The sequence below is a fragment of the Filicampus tigris genome, chromosome 18 (assembly GCF_054856515.1).
Source record: "Filicampus tigris isolate MCC_2025a chromosome 18, RoL_Ftig_1.0, whole genome shotgun sequence".
NCBI lineage: Eukaryota > Metazoa > Chordata > Actinopteri > Syngnathiformes > Syngnathidae > Filicampus > Filicampus tigris.
The window spans coordinates 604,775-629,654 of record NC_141234.1 but is presented as its reverse complement, the minus strand read 5'-3'; the positions used below and the strand labels follow the sequence as shown (position 1 = coordinate 629,654).

The 24,880-nt window shown below is 52.3% G+C and overlaps 6 protein-coding genes across 6 annotated transcripts; 1 reads left to right on the top strand and 5 right to left on the bottom strand.

Annotated features, from left to right (window-relative positions):
- Positions 1-284: 284 nt before the first annotated feature.
- Positions 285-6,348, bottom strand: rfx5 (regulatory factor X, 5). The gene is made up of 10 exons (XM_086014894.1): positions 5,052-6,348; positions 4,937-4,970; positions 4,488-4,570; positions 4,256-4,378; positions 4,067-4,183; positions 3,845-3,923; positions 3,572-3,770; positions 3,401-3,483; positions 3,194-3,319; positions 285-2,686 (listed from the first exon to the last, which is right to left on the bottom strand). The coding sequence occupies exons 1-10, from the start codon at positions 5,177-5,179 to the stop codon at positions 1,724-1,726; spliced, it is 1,935 nt and encodes a 644-aa protein (XP_085871020.1). The 5' UTR covers positions 5,180-6,348; the 3' UTR covers positions 285-1,723.
- Positions 6,349-6,601: 253 nt separating this feature from the next.
- On the bottom strand, positions 6,602-9,855 carry psmb4 (proteasome 20S subunit beta 4). Its single transcript, XM_086014892.1, has 8 exons — positions 9,680-9,855; positions 8,756-8,882; positions 8,292-8,371; positions 8,073-8,219; positions 7,510-7,591; positions 7,301-7,417; positions 6,860-6,948; positions 6,602-6,709 (listed from the first exon to the last, which is right to left on the bottom strand). Exons 1-8 carry the CDS (start codon positions 9,841-9,843, stop codon positions 6,697-6,699), a joined length of 819 nt encoding a protein of 272 aa, XP_085871018.1. The 5' UTR covers positions 9,844-9,855; the 3' UTR covers positions 6,602-6,696.
- A 251-nt stretch (positions 9,856-10,106) lies between these two features.
- On the top strand, positions 10,107-13,089 carry LOC147131757 (transmembrane protein 65-like). The gene is made up of 7 exons (XM_086014893.1): positions 10,107-10,639; positions 11,198-11,242; positions 11,336-11,403; positions 11,495-11,549; positions 11,680-11,722; positions 12,007-12,112; positions 12,185-13,089. Exons 1-7 carry the CDS (start codon positions 10,369-10,371, stop codon positions 12,308-12,310), a joined length of 714 nt encoding a protein of 237 aa, XP_085871019.1. The 5' UTR covers positions 10,107-10,368; the 3' UTR covers positions 12,311-13,089.
- A 763-nt stretch (positions 13,090-13,852) lies between these two features.
- vps45 (vacuolar protein sorting 45 homolog) lies at positions 13,853-18,529 on the bottom strand. The gene is made up of 15 exons (XM_086014884.1): positions 18,222-18,529; positions 17,340-17,474; positions 17,171-17,231; positions 17,009-17,088; positions 16,721-16,789; positions 16,504-16,641; positions 16,318-16,428; positions 15,968-16,102; positions 15,362-15,475; positions 15,115-15,282; positions 14,862-15,020; positions 14,563-14,670; positions 14,371-14,492; positions 14,140-14,271; positions 13,853-14,063 (listed from the first exon to the last, which is right to left on the bottom strand). The coding sequence occupies exons 1-15, from the start codon at positions 18,312-18,314 to the stop codon at positions 13,985-13,987; spliced, it is 1,704 nt and encodes a 567-aa protein (XP_085871010.1). The 5' UTR covers positions 18,315-18,529; the 3' UTR covers positions 13,853-13,984.
- A 644-nt stretch (positions 18,530-19,173) lies between these two features.
- LOC147131755 (uncharacterized) lies at positions 19,174-21,480 on the bottom strand. Its single transcript, XM_086014891.1, has 2 exons — positions 21,336-21,480; positions 19,174-20,488 (listed from the first exon to the last, which is right to left on the bottom strand). Exons 1-2 carry the CDS (start codon positions 21,388-21,390, stop codon positions 19,470-19,472), a joined length of 1,074 nt encoding a protein of 357 aa, XP_085871017.1. The 5' UTR covers positions 21,391-21,480; the 3' UTR covers positions 19,174-19,469.
- A 1,421-nt stretch (positions 21,481-22,901) lies between these two features.
- On the bottom strand, positions 22,902-24,437 carry cart4 (cocaine- and amphetamine-regulated transcript 4). Its single transcript, XM_086014799.1, has 4 exons — positions 24,321-24,437; positions 24,057-24,208; positions 23,533-23,616; positions 22,902-23,330 (listed from the first exon to the last, which is right to left on the bottom strand). Exons 2-4 carry the CDS (start codon positions 24,201-24,203, stop codon positions 23,223-23,225), a joined length of 339 nt encoding a protein of 112 aa, XP_085870925.1. The 5' UTR covers positions 24,204-24,208; positions 24,321-24,437; the 3' UTR covers positions 22,902-23,222.
- Positions 24,438-24,880: the final 443 nt, after the last annotated feature.

The window sequence follows — 24,880 nt, the reverse complement described above, 5'->3', positions numbered from 1 at the left end:
ATCGGTCAGCGCCCCACGCCCCTCAAAGAAGGAGATGGGGTGCAGGGCGTCCCCCCAGAAAAGACTAGCACCTAACCTGATGTTATTCCCAATAGTTTTCGTTTGTGTCAATTGGAAAGTCCCACCCCCATTAACGGACGTCAGCCGAAGGGGCTAATTTTGGTACTACGCTCCTGTCCACACGTGCCCTAGTGACCAGTTCAGGGTGCACCCCACATCTTGCCCATCAACTCCAACTCCCCCACCACACTGATGGGGGGGGGAAATAATCCAACCCAGAATGATGCTATGAATGTTTTTTGGTTTGTTTTTTTAATTGGGTCAGTCCACGTAGGAAAATAGATCCATCACTTGCACCCACTTCCACGTTCCCTTCACGACAAACAAAGGAAGGAAGAAAGACACGCAAGGAAAGCAAAGGTGCATTTCACTCATGACTGGCATCTTGTTTAGTTTTGCTTGTTTACAGTTGGACCGACTTGGTCGGCTTCACGCCGAAACGTTTGAAAAACACTCCGAGAATAAAGAACAAGTATAAAGTGCAAATGAGAAACACAAATACAAAAAAAAAACCTCACAGGAAATCCATGCGGGACACGTTGTTGCAACACACAAATAAAAAAACGCATTGCGAAATGATGATTCTGTCAGGACTACATTACCCACAATGCCTCGCGCGTCGTCACTCGCCTCAAGTTAAAAGTGACATCACGCACGTGACGCCATTTCCTGTCTCCTTCTACTTCCTGTGTCAAAGTGCAAGATGGTGCGTGCGCACGGTTGATCCACACACACACACACACGCTACCCGATTACCGATCTTTGCCTCGTCGATGTCTCCACCCACTTCTCACATCAAGCTCATCTTCCTACAAACGCGAAACAAGGATTTCCACTTCCTGTCAAACCTCCCCACCGTTGCCGTGGAAACGCCAGACCCTTTGTCGTCACGTGACATTTCTCCAAAAATTCATTCTCAACGCTCACCAATATTAATCATCATCATCGCCATCTTAGGACATAAATGATGTGGCAGTAGTGCAAAGAAATGTGTGAGCTAACACGCTAACACCATAATTTACTGCATGTGAATGTTTTGCCCAACATTGTGCTCACCGTTCTGGACGATGACGCCATCGTCGATGACCCACCGATGATGTCACCGCGCCAGACAGATGTCGGCAGTTCGAGGGAGGTCTGTGGCTCGCGTGATCGCTCGCTGTCGATGACAAGAGCGTCGTGATGCGCGCACGCCGCGCGCACACAACCTAAAACACACTCGGACATTACAGTACACACCAACATGTGCACAGACATACAGACGGAAACAAACATGCATGCACACATGTACGCAGACACACGCGTACACGCGCACGTTGAAGACAGCGGTGGCAGCAAAAGAACAACAAAGCGCACAAAAAGCGTGGAGGTCAGCGAAAAGAACCTGGAGCAGGTTCTGACCCGTAGTAAGTCAACTTCCTGTCGGTCCCTACGCAACGCCACTTCCTGTTTGGACTCTGGAGGGGGCGCGTCCTACAGACAGACTGACGGACGGACGGACGGACGAAGGGAGGGAGGGAGGAGGAGCCACAGTGCAAGTTAAGTGCAACGGGAGCTCGGCTTGAGGTCGAGTCTTCGTTCATCCCCCTGATCGGTCACCCATGTGGCCCATCTGGGAGAAGGGTGAGGGGGCGGGGCTTTGAGGTAAAAGGGGAGACGGCCTCTAGGGACTGTGCGCCGGCTCCTCCTCTTTTCTGACCACAGAAGACGACGAAGAAGACGGGTTGCCGTCCATCGGCGTGAGCCTGAGTTCCACTTGGCCGCACTCGCGCTGCATTCTGGGAGGCGCCAGCGTTGGGTTGCTGTTGTTTTTGTTGTTGTTGTTGTTGTTGTTGCTGGGCCTGGGCGCCTTCTGGATGACCTCCACCATGGGCGTGCGACCGGACGCCGCCAGCTCCCACCCGGCGTTTCCCGCGCTCTGGAAGAGCAGCAGTGGCCGGGCGTGGCAGTCGGGCTCAGGCAGGCCGCCGCCGCCGCCTCCGCCGCCGCCGCCGCCGCCGCCGCCGGGTTGGCTCCGCTGGGCGGCGGCGGCGGGCGGCGCGGGCAGCGCGCTGAGAAGCAGACCCGGCGGCTCCCGGATCACCAGCTCCAGCACCGACTGCGAGGCCGACGCGGACGCAGACGATGAGGCCTTTTGGATGACGCCGCCCGTCACCGAGGTGATGACGGGGCCGTGGGGCGCCGCCGGGGGCGGCGGCTGAGGCGGCGCGGCGGGCGGAGGCGACGCGTCCTCCGGGCGAGGTTTCCTGGGTCTCCCGCGTTTCCGTTTGATCGGAGGGACGGCCAAAGCGCCGACCGTGGCCTCGGGGGGGCGTTTGGCGGCGCTCTCTCGCGCTTTCTGGAGCACGGACGCGGGCGGCGGCGCTTTCTCCCGCTCGTAGGACAAACAGCCCTGAGGGACGATCATGAGGGGCAGCGGGCCGCCCTGCTGCTGGGGCAGCGTCGCCATGGCGATCACCTTCACGCCGCCGCTCGCCGCCGGGCCGCCCGTTCCGGTGGTGCCACCCGCGACCGAAGCGTCTTTGGGCGCCAGCGAGGGCGGCGACGAGCGCACCGACAGCGGCGTCTTGTCCGGGAGGGAGCTGCGGGGGAGGATTCGGGGAAGCTGCTTCATGTACGCCTCCACCTGCACCGGCACAATGTCCATGAAATGGAAACAAATCATTTAGACTTAGACTTACACTTGACTTTATTGATCCGTTTCACATAGGGAGAAAAGTCGACAGGAAGAGCAGAAAAAAGTAAAGAAACATTTCAAATGTTTTCAAGGAAAAATAGAAAAATAATCAATAACTAAATTTCTTCCTTCCACATTGAATAATAAGTTAAGCGCCCTTTATGCATAGCGTAGTGCAATTCGACCGTCATTCGACCGAACGATGTCATTACTGTATCTTTTTATAAATCACAATATTGTTGAGCGCAATTTTAAGAATTTTTGTCAGCTGTCTTTCTGAGGCAGGAGCAGTTGAGGTCCTTCTAAAACAAGGCCATTTTCCAAACAATCCAAAGAATCACAAAGTCAAATGAAATCAGTGTATAAACCCCACCAAGAAAAACATGTGACAAAACAAAGACGCTAGCAACCGCGGAAAACCGAATCAATGGAAAACCAAGATTTGATTTGACCTACCGCCGGCCGCAGAGAGGAGACGGCGGGGGAGGGCGGAGCCTCCAGCGATAGAGGTTTGGCCGAGGGCGCCGCCTTGTCGGCGGCCAGCAATTTCGAGGCAGACGAGGAGGCGGAGTCTACGCAGTCCTTCTGAGGAAACGGGAAGTGGTGAGCTGCGGCGAGGAGCCGCGAGGGCGCAGAGAGGCCGACGGGCGGAAGCTGGGCTACCTTGAGGTCCGCGGGGGCGTCGCCCTCGCATTTGGACGCCAGGGGAGTTTTCTTGATGACCTTGTGAGGCTTGGCGGGACCTCCTGGAACACAGCAGGGCCACGGTGAGGCCCGCAAACACGCTCTCGCGCAGGCGCGCAGGCGCCCACGCACGCACGCACGCACGCATACCGGCCAGCGCCGCCGACGCCACCAGCTCGGCTTGACTGCATCGGGGGTTGACGATGTGCTCCTGGATGAGGTAGCGGGCGATCTCCACCACCGTGTCGAAGGAACGCTTCAGGATCTTCTGCGCCCAGTCGCAGATCAGCTCGCACGCCGCCTCCGTCACTTCCTGCTTGTACGTCTGCACCAACTCCGTCAACTCCGCCTGAGCCCGGGGAAAAGGAGGACAAGGAGATTGACCTGCTGTGCGCGCACTCACGCCGGCGTGCACGTGCGTACCGGGTCGCTCTTGAGGTCGAGGTTGGGCAGCAGCGGCATGTTGAGGACGGTCTTCCTCCGGATTCCGCTGTAGCAGTACGTGCCGCCTCAGCAGTTAGGGAAAGCTTGCGCCACACTCGACACATTCACAACGACAGGTGGCAAAAGGAGGCGCGGCGCGGCTCGGCGCGGCGCCGCCTGTGGCACGTGGCGTCTCCGTGGCAACGCTCAAGGTCAGGATATTTGGACTGGCCTCGGCCCCCGAGCCGTCGGGCTTTAATGTTGGGGAAAATGTCTCGGATGATTTTCCCGAAGTTGGCGGCGCTCAGCGGCCGATGCTGCAGGTTCTCGCAGTAGCGCCTGAAAAGGGCACGGGATACGCTGCCAGCACGGACGACGGGTCACTCGGCCCGCGCGTGCGGGTGCACTCACTTGTAGGTTTCATAGACATCCTGCTTGGGCAGACACGTGTCCGAGTGCTCCTCCAGGTGGCTGCGGATCCAATTGCAGGTGTGCAGTTGCTCTGACGTGTTGAACAAACTGTCGCCTCCGCCACTACGCGCACACACACGCGCGCGCAAACAAACACACACACACACACGCAGTTAGAAGGAGTGTTTCTTCGTGGGGTGGGGCAGAAGACGCGGCATCGGCGGCATCAGACCTCTTGTCGCCGGCACCGAGGCCCGAGGGCAGTTGGAGGTACAGGTAGAGCTTGTCGTTGTCGGAGAAGCGTTGGACGTCTTGCTGTCCGACCAGAACACACCATGACGTCATCACATCGTGACATCATCAACTGGTGGGCTGCGACTCTTTCGATTGCGATTCATCACTTAATTCATCAATACAAGTGTAAACGTCTGCACTTATGCCCATTTTCTGACGGATGTGACAGACCACACCAGCGGTAACTGAATGATCATCAATTTGTGTATATTCTGCACTGTCAATTTGAAATCATGTCCTGTTTTTCTTCGTGCAAGCAGAGCACATGAGTGAGGACGCACTTCAACCACAGAAGAAACTAGAACATTTTTGTCGAGCCGAAAAACTCCAAATCTACCAACGGCCCGTCGATATGAAGCCGTGAACTTGTGTCGATGTGGTTCTCACCAGGATCTGGTCCACTTTGGTCTGAACACTCTTTCTGTGACAGAAGACAAGACAAGACAAGACCGTGAGATTGTCGGGTGGCGTCTGTTGTCCGGTGACGGGCGATTTGGCGTACGAGATGTTTGTCTTGAGCTTCTGCAGTAGCATGCTGGGCTCGGTGTCGCCTTCGGGCGCGTCCGCATCGGCCTCCTCGCCGCCGCCGCCGCCGCCAGGCTGGCGCCGCCGGTGCTGCTCCTCCAACATGTGGACCCCCGACTACGCGGTGCTCGGGAGCACCATCTGAACACAGGCGGGAGTGACGGCCCTCAAAGTTGCTCTTCACTCATCCAAAATGACGCAAACGGCACATTTTCACAAACCCTCCACTTGGATTCTAACGGCACTTGTTTGTCCTCACTAAGGGGAGCTGGAGCCTATCGCAGCTGACATCCCGGACAGGTCACCACTTAAGGCTCATGTAGACAAACAATGGAATGGTCACAAAGTCAATGTGAGTGCAGGTATTGACAAACCGGTCGCCAACCACGCATTGTTGCCTTCAATGAAGTTAACGTGTTTTCATGACTTGGGAGGAAGACGAAATCCACATGAGAGCCCAGATTCGAACCCGAAACTCAGAGGATATGAGGCAGACGTGCTTACCACAACCACACCGTACTGGTCAACTCGTATTTTACACAGTGCAAATAGAAACGAAGCATTCGATCAATTGGGATGTGCTTCGAAATGTCACTGAATAGCGTTGCTGCTTGTATGTGGACACATTGGTACTAAGTCCACAAACACACACCAAGTAGTATTGATGAGTAATGATCAAATGTTTCACTAGTTTGAGGCCGCGGCTCTGCGGCATTTTTGTTCCCCGCTGGACGAGCAACTTCCGACGTCCGGCGGGCCGGTTCAACCCCGGGCGGAGGAGGCGAGGTGACGCGAGGCTGCGAGGCTGCGAGGCTGCCGGCCGCCATGTGTCGGCTTCGTTATCATCGAGCTGAGCGGCTAGCCGTCACGCTAGCGGCCCGGAGCGGACACGCCGCGATCATTACCGTCGCCACCGTCAGCATTCTAAATCTCACCAGCAAACGCACGAGGTGGCAAACACGATGACATCCGAACATTACCGACGACGGCGACGTTTGTCTCGGGCTAACAAAGCAAGCCTAGCTCGTTGCTACCAGATAGCATCAGCTAGCAAGCGACGAAGCGAGCCCTACACTTGTTTTTCGACTCAATTTTACTTGGAACTCATTCCCACACGCGGGTAATGACTCGTGTCGATAGATGACAACAGCACAGATGACTAGCGTTAGGGTTAGCATTTTAAAAAAGAAAAGGAAAGTACCTGAGCCAAGATACAGCAAAAAAGCCCTTGAGATTTTTTTGTGATTGGACGACTCTGTTATGTCTGCCTGACTACAAAGCGCACGTACCTTGCCATTGGTGGGCGGGCGCCAATCTGCCCGGATACCCAAATTTGAACGAATTCCATTCGTTAAAATCGTCATTTTTCTGACAGAGATTATTCCGATTGGACGACGTCGTCTGGTCTGCCCAGTTACGAGAAAGATGATTTGATCTCGGCTATTCTGCATGGCACCAACATGTCACGCAAATAAAATCACCATAACAGTAATCGGGATGGTAATAGAAAAGAAAAACTACACGATGTTTGATTGAATACATTTATTTGAATGATACAAAAGTGACAAGAAACAAACGTTTGCACGAGGGCAGAAAACTGGAAGTCTGGCTCCCCCTGGTGTTTATTCAAATCCGCTGCAGACAACACAAGACCAAACACAAACGGATACTTGAATTATTTCACCAAAACAAGTAGGATTTATAAGCTGGTGTTTCCCGCTTTTCTCACATTCATTTGCCAATTTTCTCAGCAAGGAGGAAGCGGACTAGGCCACTGACCCTTACCTGACCATGTGAGCAATGTCCCAGTTGGTTTCGGAAGACAGCGGGCCCACGATCTCCACGCCCTCCTCAGTTACTATGGCAACCTCGTACTGAAACAACAACAACAACAACAGCCTATAAATCATTTTCAGTCACTCATTTAAGGGACATTGATTAAAGTTGTGTAATACGGCTACGGTCAGCGGCTAGCAGCTCGCTCGGCAAGCTCTCGCTATTTACAAACAATTTTCACCACTTCACATTGGTTAATAATGCATCAAGCTAGCAGACGACAGACCAATGATATAGCACCTGCAAGATCCATCCTTCTCTGAAATCTGTCAGCTGATTGCTAATGATCAGAATGCTACCAGGCTCTGCCTCAATTTGAGCCCAGAAGAACCCTGTTGTGCGCTTCAAACTTGGGAGTTATTTCGCGACGTTGCCGTTTAGGAAACTCACTCTGTTGTAGGAGCGAGCGTCTCTGTAGTAGAGGACCTTGAGGCAGCGGTCCACCAGCTCGCGGGCTTCCTGTTTGCTCACCTCCACCTTGTTCTCCAACGCCTCCCGCATTAGAGGCTACACACACACGCACACGGGTCAAATACACACCAATAAGAGGTTATCCTGGGGGGGGGGGGGGGGGGGGGGGGGGGGGGGGAGTTACTGACCTGAGCCAGGTAAGCGCCAAAGCCGGTGGCCACTGTGGGGGCCTCGTAAGCCACACCCAGCTTGTCCACGTAACCCAGGAAACTACAGAGAAACAAGACAACCGCCCACTGTTGTTGACATGTCGCCTACTTACAAACAGTTCAGCACAGCTGAAGCCAGATTTCACAATTAACCTAAAACACGCTAAATCGGCCAGCCAATTATTTCGTAGCAGCCACCCCATATTATATTTATATATATTGTCAAGTTTTGTACATACCACCGATTCAAAATATGCATGTAAGGCGCAGGTGTTATTTTTGTCCATAAAGCAACATATGTCCGATTTAAAAATCCGCGATACAGCGCCAGCGCAAAAAGTGAGCTGCAATGTGGCGAGAGAGTACTATAAATGTATTTTTCCATGAGCAGGACAAGACTGCTCACACTGAGTAAAGTTGCTTTGCTCATTGGCTGTTCGAGTAACGTTGTATGTCCGGTGTGGGGCGCGCGAATATTTTCCCGCTGACTCTCGTTCAAAGTTGAGTGGCACAAAGTAGGCGAAGTGTGCGCGCGCGCCGACCTCTGCCCATCGTAGAAGCCGCCGATGACCACGGTGTTCCACAGGGGGTTCATCTTACAGCGGCGGTTGTACATGACCCTGGTGAGCCACGAGTGCAAGGCCTTGGGGCTGCAGCTGTGGCCGTCGCCCAGCAGCTCCTCGTCGATGCTGGCGGGAGAGAAGCAAAGCTCACTTTTTATCCGACTCGATTTTTCTCCCCGCCCACGCTTTCACGCTTACACCATCTGCTCGATGACCTGCTTCAGGTACTGGTAGTCGGCGTAGTCGCCCGAAGCGCCCAGGATGGTGCTGTTGTTCACCTGGAAAAAAAAAAAAAAACAGCATTGAAATAAATTGGTATGGTTATGAGGTAGTAACATTCCCTGAAAAAAAAAAACTGGATTCATATGAGACAAGACAGCCCAGAGTGAAAAAACTCAGTTTGAGTGAGTTTAAGCCGAACGTGACCAGTGGGAGTCCAGTGTACTGTCATTGTTTATCCTTTGTCGATTTCAACGTAAGAACATGGATGAAGTTTTATTATTGTCAAACACTGAACAGTCGAAAGGTTCCACAAAGTCAAATTAAGTTGACACGCAAAGGTCATTTCAGGTTCCTCCTGAAATCTCAAATTCAAACCTTGTGTTTTTGGATCTATATGCGTGCTTACACACACGCACTCACATCGTGTGTGCAAGCGTCACCTTCATGAGTCTGGAGATGTTCCGGAACCTCGCCAGGGAGCCGTACGAGCCCAACATGTCAGCCGCCATCACCACGCCGCCCGTGAACTTCACCGCCAGCACCGATGTTCCCGTCACCATGGGGGTCCTTCGCACAATTATTTCATGACAAACTTAAATTGATTTATAAATACAGCCGAGTTGCGTGACGACACTCATATCGGACATTTTCCATCATGTCTTCTGCAATATTCTGCTGTCAACTACACAAGCAGTTTTCAAAAGGGAAAAGAAAATGTTGCTGCGTACGCTCTTGCATGATCACAATTTTCCAGTTTCTCTACACAATACATTCGTCAGGATTTTAACTTCAGATTTGTATCTTTGTAATGATGGCCACTTACGTTCATGTTTTACTGGAATGACCAACCCATGAGTTGCATGAGACAATATTCTCATTTGTGGCCATGAAAGAGGTACAATGTGCGCACGAAAGTACTAATTGGGGAAGTTTAACATCATTCCAATGCACAATTCGGACGTGTGCCGAAGCAAATGGAGTGCACCTTCATTAGACAGAAAAATACGTGATGTCCTCTACCTTTTAATGTTTCGACACAAGGTGTGCTCCATTTGCCTACCAAACTGGAAAAGACTGATCAAATTAAGTCGAAGAGTGACGAATGAAGTCTGCGTGCTAGCGTTAGCTCGCTAATCCAACAAACAAGCGTGAGCAGAAGACCAAGTCCACTTTTGACATGACGACTCCTCACATATAACAACACATAATTCAAGAGAAATGTTGTTACAGAGGCTGCAGCGTACTACGGAGACTCATCAGTTAGCTTAGCGTCAGTTAGCTCGACGATGATACAGCACCGGCGGCGATTAAATCGAAAGTTCAACAGCCTCAAATTCAATAGAAGACCACAGCTTGGCGCTCACAGCGTGTGTCGAACCGGACCCCCAGCCGAACTCTGTCCGACGCCGCTGCCGCCCCCGAGGGAGTAAAAGGCACCCGGTTTCGGTCCATTCTCCCACAAATTGAGTTTCAAGCCGCTCGCCGCCATGTTGGTGAAATAGTTGCCGGAAGTGACGTCGCTGCACATCAGTACTTGCTAGCAGACTGGCGAAGTTTGTTAAATAAATAAATGAAATTAATTATTACTAAATAGTGACTTTTAATATATGATAATATAGTACTAAACAATTATTATCATTAAAAACATAATAACAATGATAAAATCAAACTAAAACACTCATTTAAAAAGACTGACAGTGACTCGACGGCGTTACCTGCTGTTGCAGTTATGAAACTACATGTAAAGTATATTATGTCCCCTTGAAATCATGCTTGTGGGCGGGGGGGAAAATCGGGAAAACCGGAAGCTGTGTTTTATCCTGAAAGGCTAAACCGGAAGTGTACCTCGTCAGTGTGACTTGACTTCTCTGAGCGCTTCAGAACTTGAGCAACAGACACACACACACACACACACACAAGTGGACTCGTGAAAGTCGCTCGTTCTTTCGGGGTGGACGTTGAGAAGCGACCACATCGACCACCGGGAGACTATTTCTTTCTTTCTTTCTTTATTTATTTATTTATTTATTTACTCCGGTGCCGTGCGCTCGGCATGCTGCGCTTGTGCCCGCCGGCGACGGCTGCGGCTGCGGCTGCGGCGCTTCGCTCTGCTGCTGCTCCGGCGGTTCGGCCGCGACGGCTCCCGGGCGGAGCCGCGAGCCAGTGGCCGCGACGCCTGCTCGGAACTCACGGGCGCAACGAGCCCAGAGAGCCACTCAATTCGCCCAAGCGGGCCAAAGAGTTCATCTACCGGCTGCAGGCCCGCGAGAGGGCCTGCTTGCTCAAGGAGCTCCAGAACTTCGAATCCATCGCCATCGCTCAAGGTGCGTCTTCCCCCGCCCCGCCCCAAGCGTCACTTCCGGGTTCAAGGCTCACCTAGCGCGCTTTCCACTGAATGGGCGTGGTCTAGCTTGGCCGCACAAATGTTGTTTTGGCACCTGTGGCAACTCTTTTGGCACCTTGAAGCCTTGCCCCCGTTCATCTCTTTGCCTCCAAAATAGAAGTTTGTCACAAGTGAGTCAATGGAAACATCAAATCATCCTGAAAAGATGACTCGTTCATGCAATGGAAACGCACCAGAGTTTTAGTCATGTTTCAGGGATATTGGACACCACATCTTCCAAAACCAGACCAGAACGAGCATTCACGCCCACCGCTACCTCAAAGTATTTTTCATATCCAAAAATTCATTGAACAGAATGACCAAAAATTGTGAACAAGGTCCTTTCTCATTATGCGACATTATTTGTCGTTTTAGTAGCACATTTATTCTCATTAGTATTTGTTTTTTTTATCTTAACTTCAATTGAACATAAAAAGCTCCATCGAGCACGAGTTTACCTCATGGAAGTCCAAAATTGATGGATGATTTTCCTTCACAGAAACGGTGGAACCTTCGCCCCCCACCGCAGCTCAGATCAGATATGGTCAGCTTCATGCACACACACAAAGGCACGCTTGCACAAATAAACACTCACACACTCTCCTAATGGCTAATGCTTTGCTCTCTAACACCCCAGTTTTATTCCACAACGCTCTTCCCTTCATCGGCTTTGGTTTCCTGGACAACGCCATCATGATCTCAGCTGTGAGTGGCGCCACGTTGCGTTCTTGACCTCACCCGTCAAGCGCGTAACTTGTTTCCCCCCCCCCCCCCTTTGTCTTCGTCTGGCCCGCAGGGCACGCAGATTGAGCTTTCCATCGGAATCATGCTGGGAATCTCCACCATGGCCGGTAGCGTCCATTGAATTTTGGATGATTGAGTCGAGCGCTACGTTTGCTCCGATGGAGAGGAGCGCGTTGCGAAGGGGTAACCGTTGATGTGGATGTCAAACAAAGTGTTTTTGCTTTTGTGTCCGTGCAGCCGCCGCCTGGGGGAACCTGGTCTCCGACTTGGCGGGTCTCGGGTAAGGACTTTCTCCGCTTACTCAATGCGTCCGGTTTGAAGGTTTGGGACTTGTTTGGCTGCAACCGTCGAAAGACTCCACTTGACAAATGTCGAGTCTGCATTTTGCTGTTTTCAGATTGCGATCGTATCGATTGCATCGTAAACGCCAGCGAAACGTCATCACATTTGTGGCTGCCTGTGGCCTTTGACCCCAACACTAATAATATGAATAACCTGACAAGGTCCCGTGATTGACTTTTTTTTTTTTTTTGTAATCTTAGGGGTGTTCATGTGTGTGCTTAGCTTGGCAGGTTACGTGGAGGCGCTGGCGTCCAAACTGGGCATGCAGGTGCCGGACCTGACGCCCAAGCAGGCCGACATGTGGCAGACCAGGCTGGGCTCGCACACGGTGAGCTTGGCGCTCGAGAGCTCGCCGCTTTGCCAAGGTGCCGCCGTTAACGCCGCAGCCTTCCGTCCGCAGGGCAAAGCCATCGGCGTCTTCATCGGCTGCCTCTTGGGAATGTTCCCGCTCTTCTTCATCAGCGACGACGACAGCAAGAAGGTCAAGGCGGGCAAAGCGGCGGCCGAGAAGGCGGCCAAGTCCTAAGGCAAAAAGCAGACGGACCCCGTTCGCTGGCGCTGCCTTGCGAAGGCCTGGAGAAGTTTCAGAGAGGTTGGGCTCAAGTTCCAAGGGAATTCTGGACATTTTCCAAACTGGAAACCTTCAATGGAAGTGAAAGTCATTTCATGCAACGGTATCGTATTCGAGCGCAAATGGAATAGAAATGACTTTGCCGTAAGCAGACATCCGTGCAACATTGATGATGGACTCACCCGGCAGAAAAAAAAGGGGTTGGCAAAATTACGGGGGATCGGTGCCCTCCAAACAACTGTGAAGAATTGACGCTCATTGTAATTTCCATGAAAAAAAAGTGGGGGATCGGGTCCAAAAAGCGCAAATTAGATGGGGGCGGGGGCCCTGAGTAATCTGTGGCAAACTCCCACATTCCCGAAAGGTGTTAGCAAACATTGTAAATTGCCATTGATGTGCTCAGAAAGTTTGCCACTTTGAAAAACGGACAATTTTGCAACCCCAGCAGGGGCGAGGGCGGCGTGGGCGCAGCACGTCCAAACAGGAAGTGGCATTCTCGCTCACTTCCTGTCCGACGCTAGCAGCCGACTGGCTTCCGTCTGTCCAGTTGATTTGCTACCTCCAATTTCTTTTCAAACTCGCATGTTTGGGCCGTTTGTGTTTGTTCAATGTCTTAACCTAAAAATTGCTTGGGGAGGGGAGGTTGGGGGTGTTACACAGTCGCACACATGCCAAGTGGTGGAAAAGGTCATGGTGACCTCATGAATGCAATAAAACTCAAACGTGTTCTTTCAGGTTATTTGTTTTTCTGTCGGAAATATTTCTGCGTTGCTTTGTGACTTGCGCGGAGGGCGGCCATTTTGGAAGTTGGCCACGATGACCTCGCAGGGTCCGAGTCACATCCGTGTTTTTGTAACTACACGGACAACGCCCGCGTTTTTGTACCGGCCGTTGCATTTGAAGAAAAGGAAAGGAAAAAAAAAAAGAGTGGGGGAGATGATTTGGATGCGGTTTAATGATCCCAAGCAGTTGAATGGAAGCACTTGTTCAAAAAAGACACTTGCCGCGCGCGTGCGCTTCATCTGCTGGACGCGCTCGAGAGATGTCGTCATCGAATGTTGAACCTTTGACACTGATGATTATGAACATTTTCTCCTTCCATGTTGAGGATGTTTTGTTTTTTTCCCCCGTCATGCCTTCACGAGAGTCTCCAGCTACCGACGCACGTGCTACTGTTCCAGATGATAAATATGCAAGTATGGGCATAAACATCCATCCCGCTTCAAGTCGCATATGCCAAAGCCGCTCACGTTTTGGCTCCAAAATGGCCAAATTCCATTTTTCCTCCCCCACTGTCATGTGACTTAGTTAGTTCGACGAAAACTGCTCATTTTTCACTGTGCTCCAATTGATGGCGTTTTGGTCTCATGCTTTGCAGTTAAAACGATTGATCGACGCAATGAACGACTCACATTTTCCCCAAGATTGGCAGCAAAAGTCACTCCCTACCCAACTTTCAATAGCGCCTGGCTGGATAAAAAAAAAAAGACAAAAGAAAACCCTTTTCGTTTTATTGGCGTTTAAGTGACAAGCTTTTGTTAGCAGTTAGCAAAGAGCAAAACATCAAAGTCATAAATAGATGAGCGCCGTTGCGAGCGGACTCGTCTTGGCGGAACAGGAATGCTGAGCTCAGTGTCTGTTGCTATGGCGACCGACGCCTTGCAACCGCTCGCCGCCGCCCGTCGATGACATCACTTCCTCCAAGAAGCTGTGAGCGGGAGAGAGGGAGGCGTAGCTGTCAGTCGCTGAGCGTGTGTGCGTGCGTGCGCGCGTGCGCATGAGACCTCTTGGTGTTGAGCATGCTGCTCCCTCCCAGCACGACGCGCACGCCGGGCGTGTTGCGGTTCATGTTGTAAACGCTCAGAGCTTCTTCATAGGTGGCCCCGCCAATCATGAACACCACCACGTCCTGAGGCCTGCACGCACACACATCGTGGTCATCAAAGGCGGCAGCGCCGCGCCTCGCCTCGCCTCGCCTCGCCTCGCCTCGCCCCCCCCCCCCCTCCCCCGGTCACCTGTCTCTGAGGCTGCTGGCCCCCAGGTAGGGAAACTGACTGTCCTTCAGGCGACCTTTGACCAGCTGATCCAGCGTGTCGTGAAGAAGCGGCTGATGCTGCGCGTACACGTTCTCCACGCCCTGCGCGCACACGCGGAAGCAGGTCACGCGCGGCGGCCGCTTGCAAGCGTGGGTGGCGGGCCGCGCGCACCTTGAGGCCTTTGAAGAACTGCTTGGTGATGGCCACGGCGTCCGTCGGAGTGATCAGGTCGCTTCCCCGAACCCTTTTGCCGCCGTACTCCACCACGCACTGGACCATCTGACGCACACGCACAAGCGCACGCCTCAACGGCAAATATGGCGGACGGACATCAGCGGGGTCCCACCCGAAGCCGTTTCGGGTGCCACGGACCCGCCTTCAAACTTTGGCCCGCCTGCGACCGGCATCGCGTCGCCTCGACTTTTGTCGCGGCAAACAAACGTCGGCGGTGTTTTGGTGCGCGCGCGTACCTTGCGGTGCCTGTCGGACACGCCCCTCCTGGCCAGCTGGTCCAGCAGCGCGGGCAGGCCGCCGCCGCTGTGGCGCTCGTAGCGCAGCGCGTAGAGCGCCGCCAGGCGCACGGCGTCCAGCTCCGACACGCGCGGGTTCTGCAGCAGCCGCCGCACGTTCTGCGCACACAGCAGGCCACGCGGCGTTCACGCCCGAGCCCGAGCCCGAGCCCGAGCCCGAGCCCGTTTTCACTGGGCTCTTCGGCGGGCGTACCTGCTGCGCGCTGTTGTGGTCGTTCTGGCAGGCCAGCTCCTGCTCCACCTCGGACACCTCCATCAGCTGGCGCTCGGCCACCAGGCGCGACAGCTCGCCCACCACCGTCACGTGCTTGGACACGGTGCCCGACATCTTCTTGAACTGCGGGTAGTTGTCCACAAAGGCCTGCGGCGGGGGCGGGGGCGGGGCCGGGCTCAGTCGGCCGGCTGACGGCAAAACGCGCGGCGGAGAGAACCGGCGGCACCTTCATGTCCGAGATGGACTCCAACTTCTGCTGGCCTTTGGGCCTCTTCTTCTGGAAGTCCTCCATCAGGTTCTTGATGTTGGTGCCGATCTCGCCGAAGTTCAGGTACAAGTTCTGGAAGAAGCCCAGCGGCGGCAGCGTCAATCCACACTTTGATCATCCATTCATTGCTAAGTATATTTCTGCAGCTGTCGGTTGGCTGGCAATAGCACGAGCCACACATTCGACATGTACGTCACGCGACACACACTCTGACGAGATAGAGCGGACCACTAATCAGAGCAACTCTTGTTTACATAATCGAAGTATACTGAGAAATCCCGGTCGGCACGTTTGAAGTAGCTTGAGAAAGGACGGCCCGGAAATGTCTAATTATCTTGCAAACCCGATGAAAGGACATCAAAGAAAAACCAAAGAACCTGAAAAAAATGGCCACTGTCTTTTATTTGCAAAACATGTAGCCACTCAAATGAGACCTGAGCCACACCGACAGTCAACTACAACCAAAAGAAAGGGTTTTTTTTGTTGTTGTTTTTTTTTTTTACAACTCAATCACGGCGAAAGGAAACAAGATTTGCATGGCAAGCCCAGCCCGGCCGCACTCACGTTGGCGTAGAACTCGTCGTTGTCGGCGGACAGGACCACCTCGCGCAGGTCTTTGCTGATGCCGGGTACCCGGGACAAGTCGATGCGGTTGTTGTTGAGGCCCAGCAGCTCGTGCACCATGGCCTGGTAGGTCCACTGCCGACGCACACGTCGCGACACACGGGAAAAAAACATTTACGGGAAAGTCTCAAGCTCGCCATATTTGTCGCCGGTTGCTCAGCCACCAAATGGAAAGCGGCTCGCCGCATCTCAGCTTTGCAGAAACCATGTGGGAATATCCAGCTCTGGAATCTCACTCTCATAAAAAAAAAAAAAAAAAAAGAACCCATCCCTCGTTTCAGGCGTCTCACCTGGTTGAGCAGCGGCGTGATGGCGTCGTCGCTGCGGTCCAGGATGAGCAGCAGGGGCGGGACTTCCGTCTTCCTGAAGTCGAACAGCTCGTACTCCTTGGTGATGATTTGCTGCACGCGGGCGAGAGGTCAGAGGTCAGGCTGAGCGGCCAGGATGGAGGCGGCGGCGGCCGCCGCCGCGCTAACCTTGACGCTCTCCGCCAGCCGCTTGGACATGTCGGACGACAGCTGGTAGCGGATCATGGGACACTTCTTCAGGGCCAGCAGGACGGACGTCAGGCCCTGCGTGCAGCGCCACAACATGGACGGGTCCCAGCTCCGCCCCTGGCGCGCGCACACACACACACACAAGCACATGAGCGTGCAAAAAGGCGAGACGAGCTGGCGCCACGTTGTTCCTTACCTTGGCCACACCCTGCAGGTTGAGGGAGAACACGTGAGGATTGATGGCAATGAAATCGCCATAAAACTCCTGTGGAAAGACGCGCGCACACACGCAATCAGTGAGAAACTGTAAAAACACAGCAGCGCTCGTGTTATGACACAAGCGGTGGAGCTGGCGCTGTCAGAATTTCTGGCCGGTAACACGGCTTGCCTGCTTCAACTGCATAAATGTCAAAAGATGGTTTTTTTTGGGGGGTTGTTTTTTTTGGGGCGCTGACCCACAAAGGAGTCAGGAAGCAACACTCACTTGCACTTCAGCGACCACTTCCTGTTCGTCAGCCTCGGCCAAAGCTTTGATTTCACTTTTACTGATCACGTTGCTGAAGTCTGACACACACACACAAACGCGCGCACACGTGAGTCGAGCGCCTATCGTCAAGATGGCGCGCAGGCGGCCGGGCGCTCTCACAGATGAAGTAGACGCCGTACTTTGGTCTTCTCAGCTCCTGGATCAGATGTTCCACGTTCTCCTGCAGCACAAACACACGTTACCTCCAGCCCCTCGTCTTCTTCTCGTGATGATGATGACGGTGGTGGTGGTGATGATGATGATGACGGTGGTGATGACTGGCGCGCACCTTGGTGGGTCTGAGGAAGCAGATGGCCTTCAAGTGCTTCATGCTTTCTCTGCTGTGAGAGTCGATGCGTTCAAAGAGGTAGACCTCCTTCTGCAGGATCTCCGACTGCGTGTAGACCACGCTCACGATACTCGTCTGCACACGCACGCGCACAATAAGCACTTGCACACCCGACTCGAAAGTGTCCACTCTGATTGAACATCTTTTTTTCTTGAGGTTTGTAACAGCACGTTTGTCAAGTAGGACAAATACTTATACATATTTTTTAAATGGCAAAAGTACAACCACTGATTATTTGACTCCTGTACTTCAGTAAACGTAAAAGTGCAGACTCTGAAATGTGCTTGAGTATAAAAATATAAACAAAATGTTCAATAACTGTGACCTAATGCACAATATCCGTTTTATTTCATTGGCATGTGTGGCGTATAGTCAACTGAAACTAATCAATGATCAAATGAATCGACGATGATTTGGACTAATGTTGAATCGTTTACCTTGTCTGAGCTAAAACTGAGCAAACCCTCGGAATTTCAAGCTCTCGACACTACATCTGATCAAGAAGACTGATGACTATGTGTCGAGTCAAAATAAGACTTTTGCAAAGAGCTGTTTTACTTTGGAAAACAATCATCAACATTTGTGGCAATTTTCTGACGCATATTAACTGAATCATAATCAACTCAATTCAAGTTTGTGCAGTTTGTTTCGAGGGATGGAAATGACGTGTCGTTCTGTGCGAGGATTCCGAAAGTAACGGGGAATGTAAACGTGAAAAGTCGTCGGAAAAAAACATGCCGCAGTCAAGTCCAGTCAGATACCTGAAAAGTACAGTAGCGACGTATTGGCACTGGTTGTTCGGTGTCTGTTGTGTGTGCTCACCGTCTCCTTGTCCATGAGCAGCACCTTCATCCCGGCGCCGCTGCTCTCGATCATCTTGGAGATGTACTGCTTCACCGCCAGCGTCACGTTCATGGCGGCCACCAAACAAACGACAACGACCAAAAACAACGACGGCGACGACAACGCGCGCTCAAAGACACAGCGGACGTCCAGGTGGGCCCGGACAGGAAAAGGACGCGAGAAAAGCGGCCGACGAAATCAGTGGAACCTCCAGGACCTTCTCAAACCGTAGACTGGTAAGACAACACGTCGGCCATTTTGAACGTCTGTTTGGGAGGAAGTCGAACTTTAATGTCCAAGGACAGCGTTCAAAATAAAACTCGCCAGACGGCCACACCCCATAAAGAAAGAAAACCCCACGTAAGAGTAATAATGTAATTGGGTAAAAGGAGCCTCTTTTATTTATGGACGCTTCAAAGTGAATAAACACTTTGCACTGAAAAAGATTTGCCTGCAAGTTCTTTTACTTTGACGAGTGACCGGAAGTGTCGATCTGAATTCGACGGACTCGTGAAGTCGCTTAGCTTTTATTATTACTCAATTAAATTGGTGAAAACATTTTATTTACGATACTGTTTTTAAAAAAAAATCTTCAATCCTAAAGTTTAATTCACGCTGTCACTTTTTACGTGTGTGCGTGTGTTTGCGGCTGATTTTACGGCGTTGCATCGCTGCCATCTTGTGGAGACGTTTGGCTCCTGCGTGCAAACTTGTACCGACCAACACCTTGAAAACCAACAATCGCTTTTCGAGTGATCCCCAAAGGTTTATAATAATAATAATAATAATAATAATAATAATAATAATAATAATAATAATAATAATACATGTATTGAGATACGAGTTGAATTATTTCCGTGGTGTATCTTAATTCATCTCCACCCAATGAAATGCATTAATCCGTTCCCGCACCACCACAAAAAAAATGCCCAAATGAAATAACAACTTGAATGTGTCATGAATAGAATAACTTTTTTTATCGTCCTTTACCACTTCCAACAATAAAGACATGAAGTACAGGCAGAGCATTTGACTGCTTTACAATGCTTTGCTCCTTAGTATCACGGCAAAAATTGACCGATATTTTTGCCACTTTTGGTGGGGAATGTTTGTTTGAATGTCATTAACTTTGTCTTATGTTGGAATGGGTTAAGTTGTAACAAAAAAAAACGAAAGAACAAACAATCACTGTATTAGTGGAGTGGAACTAAGCTCCCAAATGCGGCGTCACGAGGTCGCTGAGCACATTTGCGAATCGGCAAAGAGGAGAAGGCGCGGTCGGCGGTGCGTCCTCATGTGCGACGTCGCGTGTGCTTTCTGCGAGAAGCGTTTGTCGCACATTGCGCACGAGAAGGGCTTTCGTCCCGAGTGCGTCCTGGCGTGCGTGGCCAGGTGTCCTTTCTGCGAGAAGCTTCTGGAGCACAGCGAGCAGGCGAAGGGTTTCTCCCCCGTGTGCGTCCGCACGTGCGTGCGCAGGTTCCCGCGCCGAGCGAATGTTTTGGGACACAGAGAGCAGGAGAAGGTTTTCTCGCCGCCGTGCGTCCTCACGTGCTCGAGCAACGCCGAGCTGTGGCAGAAGTGGGCGTGGCAAATGGCGCACGCCGACAGTTTGTCCGGCTTGTGCGTGGCCTGGTGTCGGGCCAGATGTCCTTTCTGCGAGAATCTGCCGCCGCACAGCGAGCAGGAGTACGGTTTCTCTCCCGTGTGGACGCGAGTGTGGACCGCCAGGTTGGCGCTCTGGCTGAAGCGTTTGCCGCAAACGGAGCAGCCGAAAGGTTTTTCTCCCGTGTGGATCCTGGTGTGAGTTGTGAGATTTCGCTCGTGAACGAAACTTTTCTGGCAGCGGCCACATTGAAAACGATTCCTGCTCTCCTTTGGAGCGACTTTTCTTTGTTCGGTGCGGTTGTCCGCGCCAGGAGAGTTTTCTTCTTCTTCTTTTCCTTCACAATCTGACGACAGCGGCGCCAAGATGGAGTTTGCGTCTGCCACCGTGGTCACGTGATGGTTTGACTCCGCCCCTCTGTTGTCCCCATGAGGTGAATGAGGCCACTCGGCTTCTTCTTGCTCGTCGTCGCCGTCGCCGTCGCCGTCGCCGTCGTCGTCTTCCAGCTTCACGTGGAGCTCGGCGACGTGGGCGTCCTCCCGACTGATGTGGTGTTGCTCCTCTTCCTCCTTGATGGAGGGCCGCTCCCGTTCCCGCTCCTCGTCTTTCACAATCGTCACTTGGAACCCGACTGACGGGACAACTGAAACACAAGCACGCAAAGTGCCCATGCACGACTTTCAACAACAGCGCTGCTGCAGCGAGAGGCAAATCATTTCATGAGAAAAGAGTTGAAGTGCAATCTCGGCCTTGAAGCTTCGCTGTCATTAAAAAAAAAACATGTAAGAAAACAAGGCAGACTGGCATCTGTCCACGTGGAAAAAGAAACAAAAAGTGGAAAACAGCAGAGAGAGAATATGCGATCTGATATTTGCAGAACAAAAATATTTGACCTTTCACATTGACATTTCCCTTCAGCATCTCAAAAGAAATCATTCAATTCTGCCAGTTTTCCGATGATTGTTACAAACGAACCACATTGAATCATCATCAATTTATGTTTCGGTGTTTTCTGCACTTTGCATTTGAAATAATATCTGTTTTTTCAATAAAGGGACTGACCGTGAAGCTGAGCAAAGTTGGAGCGTTTATGAAGAAAAAAAACATATTGAACATACACTCTTACACTGTGCAGTGATCTTGCCATATATTGAACATGTCCATCCAATTTGATCTTTATGATTATGCCCCTTGTTGGTTCCAATGTGACAATGTGCAAAAGCCCGCAGACATATTGACATGGGTGCATCCTAATTCATACATATGTCATTGTGATACATTTGGCTTGATCTCTCCCTAGCTGTCACCGTTACAAGCCCGCCGTCGCTTTTTCTTTCTGCTTGGAGGAGATTGAAACGTGGTTCACTTGCTCTCACATTACAAACGCAACGACGCACAAAAGGCGTCCAAACATCTTAGCTTAGTTTAGCTCATCTTAGCTTAGCTTTAGCATGGCCTCGTCGTGTTGTATTCGCTTGTATTTCACAAACCTCCAATCGTCGGCTTGGATTCGCACCTCGAAAGGAATGTCCGGCGTTGGTCCATCAAGAGGAGATGAGCTTTTGCTCTCGGCTTTTCTTTTTCGCCTTTGGTCTCAACATTGACACTTCCACTCTTTTAGGAAGTAAACGTGCGCTGACGTCCGGCGCGTGCTTTCAAAATAAAACGTGGCACCTTGCCTCTTGCTTTGGATTCGACACAGAATGTCTCTGGCCTCTGTCACTAATCAAGTCATATTTATTTTGACGTTAGTGAGGGTTCATTCAAAAGATTGTTGAAGCAAAGGCCGAGTGTGGCATTTTCAGATGGGCGGCGCCTGGCCTCTTGGCTGGAGGTGCACTTGGAAAAAAAAGTACATCAAGCTAACCCTTATAGATTAACATTTTATATAGACTGACTTATGAACAGTTCCGTTGAAGAAAAGCCTCTCGGAATGCATTGTGTTCATTTCTTGGGGACTTGTGAAAGAAAGCAAATCTGCACTGGGACAATTACTGCACGTAAGCTGCTCATCTCTGCATTCTCTTCAAAGTCAGCCACGCTGTCCACATAGATTTGAGTGCCGATTGATGGGAAAGGATCATGTGGAATGATTTTGAATTGGGTTCCTCCTGTGAGACGCTGGAAGAGGAAGAGGGGCGTGGCTATGTTGCTGCCTTTTTTTTTTGGGCTATGTTGCTGACTTGAAAGTGTGTTTCGAGAATAGCGAGCAGATTTCTCCAAAACAAATCGAGAAAATTGTAACGTGCAAGCTTATATCATTTTCCGGCTCCCAAAATACATCAAGAGAGTTTGGAGCGGAAAAGGGCCCATCCCGGCCGGATGATCCCTTTCAACGATAACTAACTGAAGCTGCACTTTATGTTTATTCAGCCCTCATGTTTTGTTTCATGGCTTTGCCATTCTGAGATGCTGAATAGAATCGCGTGAATAAATGTGCTTGCGATGATCACTCCCTTTCTTTCAAAGGAGTGTACACACACACACACACAGGCAGTCCTTTTGCCAAAAGGCCACCTTGTCTTTTCATGTTTTTTGCTCCCCACGTTGCAAACGGATGAATGGCTGGCTTTGCGCGCATCACGCGTCACAAAGGCCTCTTATCGGTGCAGTAAATGCCAGGCCGTTGATAAGCGCCTTTGGTCCGTGCCAGGCGAAGAAATGAAAAGCCAAGTGAAGGAGAAGCGTCGCGGCGACGCGGCGATGCGGCGACGCGGCGATGCGGCGTCGCGGCGACGTCACCTGGCCCGTCCGTCTCCGATTGGACGATCACCCTGGCTTCACGACCCAAACGAGCAAGCGCATCATCCTCGACACCCAAAACCACTTTCGGTTTGACGACTCAGTCGGCTCCATCGAAAAAGTGCCGAAAAATAAAAACGCCCATCCCAAGGCCAACGTATTGTCCAGGGTAGCAAAAGCCCGCTGGTGAAGAGCGAAGGAGTTGATGGGGATTTGGAGTGGCGGGCGGAGCTGGACGCGGCGCAGCGCAACGTGTTGATTGGTGGGCAGACAGGCAGCCATGTGACACGTGCAGCTTTGTGAAGAATGTTTATTGACCAAACCAAGGCGACACAAGGCGACACTTGACAGTGAGAAGGACAGCGAGGAGCCAGCGGTGGCGCGGGCGTGGCCGCCAGGACGCGACGCAACGCCTCAGCTGGCTTCTTTTTTTCTTTCCTCACAAAATGTGCCGATCTCACGTTGAAAACGGGGCACCCGTGCCCTCAACAATAATTGACAACTGGACTCAGCCGTGGCGGTGGATGACTTTGAGCAGTTAGCCGTTAGCCTGCTAGCTAAACAACAGAAGACTTTTTTGCGTTGGAATGAGTGGCGAAACGTTGCAAAAGGCTGTCAAGAGTTGCGATTGGCGTTCAATAGCAGCGCAGGAAGAAAGTGTTGCACGCCGTCCCTCGCAGGCAGTCGCACAGCCGTCCGATTCGCGGGCCGTGTTTCATGGCGCAGCGTTCGCCCACGTCGCACTGGCGCACACACGCACACACGTGCGCCCGTCAACAAAGGGACAAGTACATTGCTGCCAATGCAAAATGAACACACTCACAAGGGGGGGGGGGAGACATTTCTCTTACTAGGCCCCGCCCCTTAAGGGCAAGCATCAAGGCATGAATCGTACAATGTGTGTGTGTGTGTGTGGTGATTGACAGGTGCGAGTGGCGTCCTCACCCGAGGGATGACGCTGGCCCTCTTCTCTGGCGAAAGGCCGGCGCCGCCTCCTGCCTCGTCCAGGAAGCCCTGCAGCACCTCCGCCTTCACACACACACGCGCGCGCGCGCGCACACACACACACACACACACACACACACAAGCGCTATGAAGAAAGGCGACGACGTCCTGGCAACGGCGTGAAATGCGTCCGTGTCGGTTCGTGATCGCTCGCTGTATTGGTGGGCCGCTAATGAGCACAAAAGACTTTCATGAACCGGCTCATTAAAGTTGGCCTCCTGTCACCTGATTGGCTGCAATTGTTTCACTGGAATGACTGCCAATTACAAGCCAGTCATTGAGTGTGCAAAAATGAAGGCCTCTTTGGGGGCCAGCGGTGTAAATCCTGTGCAGGTTGGCAGATTGAGAGTGAGGGAGGGCGCGGTCACGACCCGCCCACTTGACTTGTGGACGGCGGAGGTTCCAAACGGCACAGAGTGGGCACACGCACGCACGCACGCACGCACGCGCACACATGGACTGACCAGGTCGTCATTTGTGAGTCGCAAGACTTTGTCTTGGTCGGGCGCGGCCGGAATCTGCGCCTCGGCGGCCAACCTTTGACCCCAGCACAGGATCGTCAGCAGGGACAGACACACGTGCAGGAACAAGAAGACTCGGAAGCTCTCCATCACACCTGAAACAAAAAACCTCAGCTGACTTTGGGCCAATGGTGAAAAAAATTCATCGAAGCATGCCCCGCCCTCCCCGAAGACAATCAAGTCAAATTTCAAGTTGCAAATCGTCACCTGGTTGTGGGCCGGCAGATTCTTTTACTTCTTCTTCTCCTCCTCCTTCTTCTTCTTGGCTTCTTCTCAGCGTTGTTGTGTGTCGCGGCGTGGCGGCGCCTTCGCCTTTATGCCGCGCTCTCCCCGGCCCCCCTCCCGATCCCCCCCCCCCCCGACCCCTCCCTCCCGCCTCCGTCATCGCTCTTGTCGTCACTTCCAAAGTGCGTCCGGTGGCCTCTGGCCGCCCCCTGATGGATGAAGACGCGCGGCGCCTGCTCCATATTCAGCAGGTGCGCGGCCGCAAGGTGACCGCGCGCCAGCGTCGCGGCTCACATGCGCACATGCGTACATGCGTGCGGCGCCGCCGGCCGGCGCGGCGGGCGACGAGGCGGGCGACGACCCTTCGCCGGCCGGACGGGAACGGGTCAACAAAGAGCGGCGGCCCGGGCGCCGCCGCCTTTGGCACGCCTCCTCCGCACACTTTGCACCAATGACTTTGCGTGTCTGGACGCGCTTGTGCATTCGCATGTTCGCGTGTGCGCCCGTGTGCGTGCGTGCGTGCGTGACCTCGTCAGGAAGAC